A 12,244-nucleotide genomic window follows, 5' to 3' on the forward strand; every position below is an offset into this window, starting at 1 on the left:
AACAGTGAAAGGACAGCAAACACACAGCTATTAACAACCACACCTAAAACAAAAGCAAACCAAGAGGACAGCTAGATCAGGAGTGGAACCATAGAAATGAAGAACACATGGAGGGTTAGAAACGGGGGTGGGAGGGGGAGAAGGGGGGAGAAGGCACAGAAAATAGCATAGATGGTAGGTAGAAAATAGATAGGGGGAGGGTGAGACTAGTGGGGGAAATATAGAATCCAAAGAACTTGAGACACGTGGTTATAAACTAAGGGGGGGCAGAATGGTGGGGGAGGGAGGGTGTGGGTGGAAGGAATTGAAGGGGGGGAATAGAACAACTGTAATGGTATAATCAATAAAATATATTTTTAAAAAAATCCTTAAAAAACAAAAAAAGGAGCATCCATGAGACTATCATCTAATTCCTCAACAGAAACTTTGCAGGCCAGAAGGGAGTGGCAAGACATATTCAGAGTGAGGAAAATCTTCCATCAAGATTACTGGACCCAGCAAAGCTATCATTTAGGATAGAAGGACAGATAAAGAGCTTCCCAGATAAGAAAAAATTAAAGGAGTTTAGTTAAAGGTGTTCATTACCACCAAACCAGTACTACAAGAAATGTTCAAAGATCTTCTTTAAGAAGAACTGGAAAAAAATCATCAAAAATATTAATAATACTTCCGGCCAAGATGGAGGGGTAGGTGGAAACACTGTGCCTCCTCGCACAACCAAGTTTAAAGACAACAAAGTTTTAGTAACAAAAACACAACCAAAACAAGGAAAATTGAACTATACCGAAGTCTGATAATGAACCATTCAGCCAGACTGGTAAGAGTGGCAGAGTCAGCGGCTGGTGGACCAGGGTCGTGCAGGAAAAAGCAGCAGGACCTGACTGACCCAGGGGCACAGGCAGCTGTGGGCATATCCCAGGTGTGGGGTAGCAACGGGCGGACCCAGTGGTGGTGTAAGGTGACTGGGTGACCATGGTCACACATTCATGCTCAGATAAACCAGGCGAAGGAACGAGCAGTGAGACAGACTGTGCAGGCTAGGGCCCCAGTGACGGGAATTAAAGCCTAAAAGCACCAATTGGAAAAATTCTCGGGGTCGAGGTGCTGGGAGAAGCTCCCAGGCTCACAAAGAGTTCGTTGGAGAGACCCACAGGGTCCTGGAGAGTGCACAGGCCCACACACCCGGGAGCCAGCACCAGGGGGGCCCAGTTTGCTTGTGGGAAGCAGCAGAGGGCACCGAAATCCAAGAGAGAGCAGAAAAAAAACGCCTTGGCCCCTCTCTGACCCCGCCCCCACATATAGCATCACAACCCAGCAACTGGATCGCCCCGCCCTGGTGTACAGCCAAGGCTCCACCCCTCATATCAAGTGCAAACAGACCAAAACATTATGGCTCAAACAGAAAAACAAATCAAAGCCCCAGAGCTAGTACTTCTAAGCCACCAAAAGATAACCAACCTATTGGATGCACAGTTCAAAACACTGGTGATCAGGATGCTCACAGAACTGGTTGATTTTAGTCACAAATTAGAGGAACATATGAAGGCTACACTAAGTGAAATAAAGCAAAATGCACAGAGAACCAATAGTGATGGAAAGGAAACTGGGACTCAAATCAAGGGAGTGGACCAGAAGGAAGAAAAAACAACCAAACAGAAAAGAATGAAGAAACAAGAATTCAAAACATGAGGAGAGGCTTAGGAACCTCCAGGACATCTTTAAACATTCCAACATCCGAATTATAGGGGTACCAGAAGGGGGAAAAGAAACAGCCACTAGTGGAAAACTTATTTGAACAAATAATAAAGGAGAACTCACCCAGTCTGGCAAAGGAAATAGACTTCCAGGAAGTCCAGGAAGCTCAGAGAGTCCCCAAAAAGGTGGACCCAAGAAGGAACACACCAAGGACCATCACAATTACATTAGCCAAGATTAAAATGGAGAGAATCCTAGAAGCAACAAGAGATAAGGGGACAGTCACCTACAAAGGAGTGCCCATCAGACTGTCAGCTGATTTTTCAAAAGAGACCTTCCAGGCAAGAAGGGGCTGGAAAGAAGTATTCCAAGTCATGAAATCCAAAGACCCAGGTATGTGCCTAACTGGGAATCGAACCGGAGACCTGGTTCACAGACTGATGCTCAGTCCACTGAGGCACACCAGCCCGGGCAAAAGAATAAAATCTTACATTTGTGACAGCATGGATGGACCTAGAGGGTATTATGCTAAGTGAAGTAAGTCAGTCATAGCAAAACAAATACTATATGTTTCACTTATATATGGAATCTGAAGGACAATATAAACGAACAAAGAAAACAGATGCATAGATACAGGAAACAAACTGAAGATCGGCGCGGGGGGAGGGACATTGGAAGACAGGATAAAAAAGGTGAAGGATTGAGAAGTACAGATTGGTAGTTTAAAACATTCATAGGGATGTAAAGTGCAGCAAAGGAAATAGAGTCAATAATGGTAATAACTGTGTATCGTGCCAGTGAGTACTGGAAGCATTGGGAACACTTTGTAAAGTACATGATTGTGTAACCACTATGCTGTGCACCTGAAAGTAATACCAAATAAAACTGAATGTAAACTGCAATTGAAAAAATTGTTTTAATTTAAAAAGTGCAAGTGCCATGAGTTAGGCAAGCAAATACAGCCTTAGCATGGACATTTAGACAAGATCTATAATTAAGCTTTTGAGAGTTGCTTCTCTTCCCCACCTGCAAATCTGGTGTGAAGTTTATGAATAGCTAAGGGAGTCCCTAAGAACATTTTGCTTATTAGTACCATCACTGCTGCTTTTTAAAAAAAGTCTTTTGGAATACCACAGTTTGTTTATGCGTTCTTAAGTTGAGGGACAGGGAATTGTCCCCCCCCCTGCCCCCCGCCCCAGAGGGGAAGGAAGGGAGAAAGAGAGGGAGAGAAACATCAATGTGTGGTTGCTTCTTATGTGTCCCCACAGGGGACCTGGCCTGCGAACCAGGCATGTGCCCTGACTGGGAGTCCAACTGGCAACCCTTTCTTTGGTTCGCAGTCCAGTGCTGAGTCCACTGAGCCACACCAGCCAGGGCCCATCTTTTTAATTTTAGCAATCCAAACAGATGTGTAGGTACCTTCTTGTTTTAATTTGTATTTCCCTAATGGCTAATATTGACTTGAATCCTTTTAAATCTATTTAAACTTGTTTTATGGTCCAGAATATAGGCTGTGTTGGTAAATATTCCACAAGCACTTGCTTGATAGGAATGTGTGTATGCTTTCATCGGCTGGAACATTCTGTAAATGTTAGGTAGGTTGAGGTGTTTAATAGTATCACCATGGCTTCAGATAGGATAAGCTTTGTTGAAAATGTTATAATTCAAGTGTGGTTGTCACAACAAGGTTCAGAAATGGGGATAGTTTATCCCTGTGAAGTGCAGTGTTTTCATTGTGATTTCTGTGAGTTGTGCTTCTATAGTTGGAGTTAACTGTAGTTACAGAGCTTGTTCTGCTGTCTTCTCTAAATTGTCTTCACATCTGTAGCAGAAACAATACAATTTGTTGGTAAATTTCTCATATTAGAATCATCCTGCAGGAACCAGCCCTGTCCTTTGGCAGCTGGTTGCAGGGTGGGTTCCTCTCCCCTGGTGTCCCTGTAACTTGCTGCGTCCATTTGTGGGTCAGAGTGTTGGCTTCCTTTGACTGCTCTTGGCTTGGTTTCCAGGTTCTGCTAATTTTCCAAGAAAAGGCAGGTTCTTATATTTTAATCCTATTGTTTTTTGTTTGTTTGTTTGTTTTTAATTTTATTTATTTATTTGAGAGATAGAAACATCAATTTGTTGTTCCACTTACATTGGTTGATTCTTGTATGTACCCTGACTGGGGATCAAACCACAAACCTTGGAGTATTGGAACGACACTTTAACCAACTTAGCTAACCAGCCAGGGCCCACAGTATTACTTGTTTTTTTTTGTGAAAGCTTGTGAATGGATAACTTGGGGCTTGGATCATTTGAACCATCACCAAATCATTGTTGATTTATTCTCCAAAGAAAACATAAAGTATATTTCTAAAAAATGTATACTTTCATTCATCTTGGATCATTCTAACATGGTAACCTATAAAAGAGCCTCTTCACTTAATTATTTACTTATAAAGTATTGGGTTAATGTTTTAGAATGAATGGTTTGGTACTTTGGGTTCAGTTAGCAACTTCACTGTCAATTCTTAGAAATCTGAAGGACAGCTTAAGTATGGAGTCCAGGTTAAATACCCAGCAAGATTCTCACTAGATATCACATGCTTTAGGAATGAAGGCTTTTGTGAGTTAAAGAGGTCTTTGCGAGTCATCTATTTGAAGAAATCAGCTGATGCGGGGACCTTCGAGCCCAGTGTCTCAAACACCCAGGACCTTGAGATGGAGGGATGGTAGCTGTCATCTCTTCCCATTGTGGAGGGAGAAAAGGGAGATACTGTCTCTAGCTCAAGAATCCTGGACTGTTGGGGTGAGTTAGCTTGAGCTGGTCCAGTTTCCGCCTGGCTTTATGTTCCATGGCATCAACAAATGATGCTGAAAGGGCTGAATATTACAGCATCTGCCAGCCTGCCTAGTGCTGAGGAGGCCGGGAGGAACATTGTGGGTGGTGTGGATATGGGTTTGGCCTCAGCCAGGCCTCATGCCCGTCGCAGTCTTAGCTCTGCTTCTCCCCCTTTGAAACACCCTTCCTGCACCCTACCCCTGAGGGACCATGAGCTGAAACCCTTCTACCTTTCTTGGTTTCCCGTGTGGTCCTTCCCTCCTTTCATGGTTACCTCTCCCTGGCCAACCGCCTCATCTTTTTTCCCTCTCCCTCCCCACTCTCTTCCACCTGCTTTCTTGCTATTCCTTGCTCTTTTTGTCTTTTCCTCTTTATCTTTCCTTTCTCTTTAAAGTTTTCATTATGGAAAAGTTCTACTATATACAAAAATAGAGAGAGTAGTGTAATGCTTCCCCAGTATCCCAGCCTCAGTGGCTCTCCGTCATGGCCATTTGGTTACATGTGTGTATCCATAAACGCACCTTAGCCCCAGGTTTTTAAACTATCTCTAAATATTTCAGTTAGTATATTAGAAAAGCAATGTGCTGCCCAGGGCAGGTTGCTCAGTTGGTTGGAGCGTCGTCCTGTGCACCAAAAAGTATGTGGGTTCAGTGCCCTGTCAGGGTACTTATAGGAAGCAACCAGTCAGTGTTTCTCTCTCTCTTCCTCCTCCCCTTCCTCTTTCTCAAAAATGAATAAAATATGTCTTCAGCTGAGGGGGGGAAGCAATGTGCTTAAATCAACAACAGGTCCTTAATATCTAATATTCAGTCAGTATTCAATATCCAGGATCACTATTCACATTTCTAACTATCTTGTAAATATGACTTTTTTTTTAAAGATTTTTTTTATTTGTCTTTAGAGAGGAAGGAAAGGAGAGAAGGAGGGAAATATCAATGTATGGTTGCCTGTCGTGCATCCCCTGCTGGGAACTGGCCTGCAACCCAGGCATGTGCCCTGACTGGGAATCGAACCACGATTATGTGGTTCGCAGGCCCGCGCTCAATCCACTGAGCTACACCAGCCAGGCCTAAAATATGACTTTTAAAAGACAATTTATTTGGATCCCAAAAAGTCCTTACATGGAGGTAATAGGTTGATTGTCTTCTAAGTCCCTTAAAGAAGGTTTACTGCCCTCCGTGTCCTTTTTTCTTCTTTTTGAAAATAGCAGCTCACTTACCTGTTTCTTTCCAGGTTCTTCTGCTTTGGCTTTTGCTGACTACATCCCTGTGATATCGTTGAAACGTGTTGCTTTAATCATTGTATTTCCTGTAAATTGGTAGTAGGATTCAGTTTTGATTTAGGTGGTGTCACATACTTCCCTCAGGACACACTTGGGTCATTGATCATGTCCATTACTTCATCAAAGAATGCAGGATGGTGACATTCTAATCCCATCATGCCTTCTTCTGTTATTGGCTGGATCTCTCCTTGAAGAGGCACTTCCCCGCATGAGTACTATTGCTTAACCTGAGTAACAGTGTATATAGCAAAGGCAGGATAACTGCTTGGTTCTTTCCCTTTATTAATTTTTACAATGATAAGTTGGTTCACTAGCATCCTCCAATGAGTAGTTATTTTTCGCTGTAATTTTGCTTTCATTGATTGAAATGTGAGGTGTTTCAGTCTGTTGTATTTTTCATTTTCATCAGTGTTTATATTGTCTCACTTTTTGTCTGTGAAATCCTGTTTAGGTTGGCTCCTGAGTTCTTTGATGTGACCTAATACAGTCTTTGATAACTGCTTTGCTTCCAGGTATGACAATTTATGCCAGGCTCAACTTGCTATATCCTGGCATTTCTACAAGGGTCCTGACTCCTTTTAATGAAAGTGGAATTTAAATACTATGACCTAGCTGCTACAGGTGCTCACTGTTAATTGCATAAATTAGTTTTTATTTTGCTTTTAATACATCATGAGTGATATCTCATAGTGAGGAGAGGATCCCAGTTCTCAACAACACTTGGAAGATGGAATTAGAATATTCCTGTGTTGCTGCTGAGAAGTATAATGATGATCTAATTTTCTTTTATAAAGTCACTTGATTTTTCACATAGCTATTCAAAGGATTTTTTTATTCCTTTAAAGACCAGCCCTGGCTGGTGTGGCTCAGTAGATTTTGAGCACTAGCCTGTGAACCAAAGGGTTGCCAGTTGGATTCCCAGTCAGGGCATATGCCTGTGTTGCTTGCCAGGTCTCCACTAGGGGGCACGCAAGAGGCAACCACACATTGATGTTTCTCTCCCTCTTTTTCTCCCATCCCATCTAAAAATAAATAAATAAAATTTTAAAAAATAAAGTTCAAAAATTTTACCAGATTAAGTCTTGGAGTAGGTATTTGGGGTTTAGGAGTTGATATTCTTAGGTACCTTTCATAGTCTTTCAATATGTAGTTAATTTTTTTTAGGGAAGTTTTCTAAATACAGTTTTTAAAATTTTTTTATTATTCACTTATTTATTATATTTTTTCCATTACCACTTATCCGTGTTGTACCCTTTTCCCCCTTCGCCACAGTCACCAACCACACTGTTGTCCATGTCCATGAGTCCTTTGTTTTGATTTTTTTCTCAGGGACTTCTGTTAGCCATCCTAATATATCTTTGCCTTCGTTATTTGTAATTTTTCTCTTGAATCCATTTTATCTCTTAATTGATTTATATTTTAACAGATTTTACTTTTTATTTTTAGAGAGAGGGGAAGGGAGGGAGAAATACATCTATCAGCTGCCTCTCGTACGCCCCCTACTGGGAACCTGGCCCACAACCCAGGCATGTGCCCTGATGGGGAATGGAACCAGTGACCTTTTGGCTTGCAGTGGGGCCCTCAATCCACTGAGCCACACCAGCCAGGGCTGTGTCTGGCTTTTTTACTTAGCTGAATGTTTTTGAGGTTCATTCATGTTGTAGTATGTATCAGTATTTCCTTCCTTTTCATGGCTAAATAATAGTCTATTGAATGCACAGGTCACATCTTATTTATCCATCCCTCCGTTGTTGGACATTTGGATTGCTTTTGCTCTTTTCCTATTATGAGTAATGCTGCCTAGCTCTAAATATTTGCACATACATCTTTTTTGAATGTATTTTTCCTCTTGGGTGGATACCTAAGAATGGAGATGCTCTGCTGTGTGGTAAGCTTATGTGTAACTTTTTAAGAAACTGCCAAATGATTTTCCAAATTGGCCAGACCATTTTACATCCCTCTTAGCAATGTGTGAGCTTCCAGTTTTCCCACGTTCTTGCTGACCCTTGTTACTGTCAGTACCTCTGATTATGGCTCTTCTAGTGAGTGATAGCTCAGTTTTAATTTGCATTTCCTTAATATCTCACGATCTTTGTTGGGTTTTTTTTTTTTTTTAGATTTTATTTGTTTATTTTTAGAGTGAGGACAGGGAGGGAAAAAGAGAGGGAGAGGAACACCATCTATCAGTTGCCTCTTGTGTGCACCCTGGCTGGGGACTGAACCTGCAGCCCAGGCACGTACCCTGACTGGGAATCAAACCGATGCCCAACTAACTGAGCCACACTGGGCAGGGCAGGACTCATGACCTTTAGCATCTTTTTGTGTGCTTATAAGCCATTTGTATATTTTATTTGATAAAATAACTTTAAATCTTTATTTTTCTCTTAGTCTGTGTCTTTTAGTTTTACTAATGTTGTCTTTTGAAGTGCAAAACTTTCGAATGTTGATGAAATCCAGTTTATACTTGGAAGCATAAATGTATCTTCTTTTTGAAGAGTTTTGTTCTCTATAACATTCATGTGTGAATTGTCCTACTTTTTATGATTTTTAGGTCTACTTGCTTAACTTGTTTTTCCTAAGGAGTCTGCACAGCTGTTGGAATGGGGAGGTAGATCAATGCTATGTGTAGTGGTCCGGATACCGGCTGGAGTAATATCTAAAATGTCAACACAGATGGTCTTTCCACTCAGGAAACATGGCTGATAACTTTTGAGAGCAGGGTTTTTTAAAAATATATTTTATTGATTATGCTATTATGGTTGTCCCATAATTTTTCTCTCCTTTACTTTCCTCTGCCCTGTATTTCTCCTCCACCCTGTACTGCCCCCTCCCACTAGCATTCTCCGACCTTAGTTCATGTCCATGGATTGTACTAATAAGTTCTTTCGCTTCTCCATTTCCCATACTGTTCTTAACCATCCCCTGTCTGTTTTGTACCTACCATTTATGCTTCTTATTCCCTGTACCTTTTCCTCCATCATCCCCCCTCCCTTTCCCACTGATAACCCTCCGTGTGATCTCCGTTTCTGTGATTCTGTTCCTGTTCTAGTTGCTTGCTTAGTTTGTTTTTGTTTTTAGGTTCAGTTGTTAATAACTGAGTTTGTTGTCATTTTACTATTCATAGTTTTAATCATCTTTTTCTTTTTTTAAATATATTTTATTGATTATACCATTACATTTGTTCTATTCCCCCCTTCATTCCCCTCCACCCTGCATACCCCTCCCCCACCATTCTCCTCCCTTACATGTTTCAAGTTCTTTAGCTTCTATATTTCCCGTACTATTCTTGCCCTCCCCCCATCGATTTTCTACCTACCGTCTATGCTACTTATTCTCTGTGCCTTCTCCCCCCTTCTCCTCCTCCCACTCCCGTGTTGCTAACCCTCCGTGTGTTCTTCATTTCCATGGTTCCGCTCCTGATCTAGCTGTCCTCTTGGTTTGCTTTTGTTTTAGGTGTGGTTGTTAATAGCTGTGTGTTTGCTGTCCTTTCACTGTTCATATTTTTCATCTTCTTTTTCTTATATAAGTCCCTTTAGCATTTCATATAATAAGGCTTGGTAATGATGAACTCCTTGGATTTGACCTTATCTGAGAAGCACTTTATCTGTCCTTCCATTCTAAATGAAAGCTTTGCTGGATAGAGCAATCTTGGCTGTAGGTCTTTGGATTTCATGACTTGGAATACTTTCCAGCCTCTTCTTGCCTGTAAGGTCTCTTTTGAAAAATCAGCTGACAGTCTGATGGGAACTCCTTTGTAGGTGACTGTCCCCTTATCTCTTGCTGCTTCTAGAATTCTCTCCTTCATTTTAATCTTGGCTAATGTAATTATGATGGTCCTTGGTGTGTTCCTTCTTGGTTCCACCTCCTTTGGGACTCTCTGAGCTTCCTGGACTTCCTGGAAGTCTATTTCCTTTGCCAGACTGGGTGAGTTCTCCTTTATTATTTGTTCAAATAAGTTTTCCTCTTGTGGCTGTTTCTTTTCCCCTCCGGTACCGCTATAATTCGGATGTTGGAATGTTTAAAGATGTCCTGGAGGTTCCTAAGCCTCTCCTCATTTTTTGAATTCTTGTTTCTTCATTCTTTTCTAGTTGGATGTTTCGTTCTTCCTTCTGGTCCACTCCCTTGATTTGACTCCCAGTTTCCTTTCCATCACTATTGGTTTGCTGTGCATTTCTCTTCCTTTCAGTTAGTTTAGCCTTCATTTGTTCCTCTAATTTGTGACTAAAATCAACCAGTTCCATGAGCATCCTGATCACCAGTGTTTTAAACTGTGCATCCAATAGGTTGGTTATCTTTTGGTGGCTTAGAAGTACTGGCTCTGGGGCTTTGATTTGTTCTTCTGTTTGAGCCATAATGTTTTGGTCTGTTTGCGCTTATTATGTATGCAGGGCAGAGCCTTAGGTGTCCACCAGGGCGGAGCAGCCCATGTCACTGGGTTGTGATGCTATATGTGGGGGCAGGGTCAGAGAGGGAAAAAATGGTGCTTTGCTCCACTATCTCTCAGATTTCTGTCCCCTCTGTGGCTTCCCATAAGCAAATTGAGCCCTTCTGGTGCTAGTTCCTGGGTGTGTGGGCTTGTGTACCCTCCAGGACCTTGTGGGTCTCTGCAACGAACTCTCTGAGCCTGGGAGCCTCTGCCAGCACCTCGACCCCAGAAAGGTTTTCCAATTAGTGCTTTTAGGCTTTATTTCCCAGTGCTGGGGCCCTGGGATGCACAGTCTGTCTCACTGCTCGTTCCTTTGCCTGGTTTGTTGGTCTGGATGAATGGTTCATTGTTGTCAGACTTTGGTACAGTTTAATTTTCTCTCTGTTTTGGTTGCATTTTGGTTTTTAAATATTTGTTGTTCATAAACTTGACTGTGCAAGGAGGTACAGTGTTTCCACCTACGCCTCCATCTTGGCCCTGGTGTTCCACTTATTTGTGCTTTCATTAGTGAGTGTTCCCTGACTGGTGGTCGAACCCACAACCGTGTAATACCAGTATGACACTCTAACCAACTGAGCTATCTGGCCAGGGCTTGGTGGTGGCCTTTGGATCAGAGAAAGCAGTGGCTCTTAATTTCAGCACTGCACCTTGCAATTAGGCTGCTTCTCTGAATGTGGTGAAAGGTCAACTGCTTGATACACCCCCAATTTTTAAAGGCTTGGGTAACATATTCTCACTTGGCAATTGCAGGTGAAGGACTTAACGAAATACTTGGATCCAAGTGGGCTCGGCGTGATCAGTTTTGAAGACTTCTGCCGAGGGATCACGGCGATCAGAAATGGAGGTCAGTCATCCCCACTCCGTGCTTCCGTCGCCTCACCCCTTCCTCAGCTCCACCACTGTCCTTGCCTCTTGCTCAGCCACTCCTGGTCAGTGACCCTTACTCCTCAGACTCCTTTTGTTGAGCTTAACCTCTTCCTTTCTCTTTGATGCTCCTAACATGCCCCAGGTTTCAGGGAGCTCTCTCGTTTCTGATTCTTTTGCTCCTCACACACACCCTATCTTCCAGAGTTGACTGACTCAGCTACTTCTCCGTAATGTTAGAAAACTACTGCCATTTTCCCCAAGTAGTTTTTAATGGAACCCTTGAAACATACAAAAGAGACACATAGTGCACACCCGCATGTATCATATCTGTTGTATGTGTTCTGCAGGCAGCGTTTTATTATCTGCATTATCTGTCCATCTTCCCATCTGTCCAACAACTGTTTTCCTTTTTTCTGAAGGGATGCACTTCAAATTCGTGCACTTGCATACACTTCAGCCTGAACACCGCTGCATATGTATCAGCCATTACCTAGAGTCAGTATTTGTTTGCACTCTTTTTTTTTAAATGGGAAAATTTTTTAAAAGATTTTATTTATTTGTTTTTAGAGAAGGGAAGGAAGGAGAAAGAGTGGAAGAGAAACATCAGTGTGTGGTTCCCTCTCATGTGCCCCCCACTGGGGACCAGGCTTGCAACCCAGGCATGTGCCCTGACTGGGAATCAAACTGGCGACCTTTTGGTTCACAGGCCAGCATTCATTCCACCGAGCCACACCAGCCAGGGCTGTCTATAGTCTTTTTTGAGTAAAAATATACCTACAGTGAAACCTTAAGTGTACCATTGTGTAAATTTTGACAAAGTCTTACATCTGGCAGTACAAATCGCTATCAAGAGTTATTAGCATTACCACAGTCAGTTACCCTCATGGCCTTACAGTAATCTTTTCTTCCTACTGGTGCCTTCTTTTTTTTTTTTTAGATTGTATTTATTTTTAGAGAGAGGGGAAGGGAGAGGGAGAGAGAGAGAGAAACATTGATTACTTGCTTCTCACTTGCCTCCAACTGGGCACCTGGCCCTCAACCCAGGCATGTACCTTGAGTCGGAATTGAACTGGTGACCTTTCAGTTTGCAGGCCAACACTCAATCCACTGAGACACACATGCCAAGGCCCTGCTGGTGCCTTCTTTGCTG

At 42.3% G+C, this 12,244-nt stretch overlaps 1 protein-coding gene across 2 annotated transcripts in view; it reads left to right on the top strand.

Annotated features, from left to right (window-relative positions):
* Positions 1 to 12,244, top strand: part of RAB11FIP3 (RAB11 family interacting protein 3) — a 108,713-nt gene that overhangs the window by 58,343 nt on the left and 38,126 nt on the right. For both annotated transcript variants that reach the window (XM_037034515.1, XM_037034516.1), the window contains exon 2: positions 10,978 to 11,071. In XM_037034515.1, the coding sequence (XP_036890410.1) occupies positions 10,978 to 11,071 (94 nt within the window). The remainder of the gene's footprint in view (positions 1 to 10,977; positions 11,072 to 12,244) is intronic.

This window comes from Sturnira hondurensis, unplaced genomic scaffold (genome assembly GCF_014824575.4).
Source record: "Sturnira hondurensis isolate 20B ecotype Veracruz unplaced genomic scaffold, ASM1482457v3 Scaffold0022179, whole genome shotgun sequence".
Taxonomy (NCBI): domain Eukaryota; kingdom Metazoa; phylum Chordata; class Mammalia; order Chiroptera; family Phyllostomidae; genus Sturnira; species Sturnira hondurensis.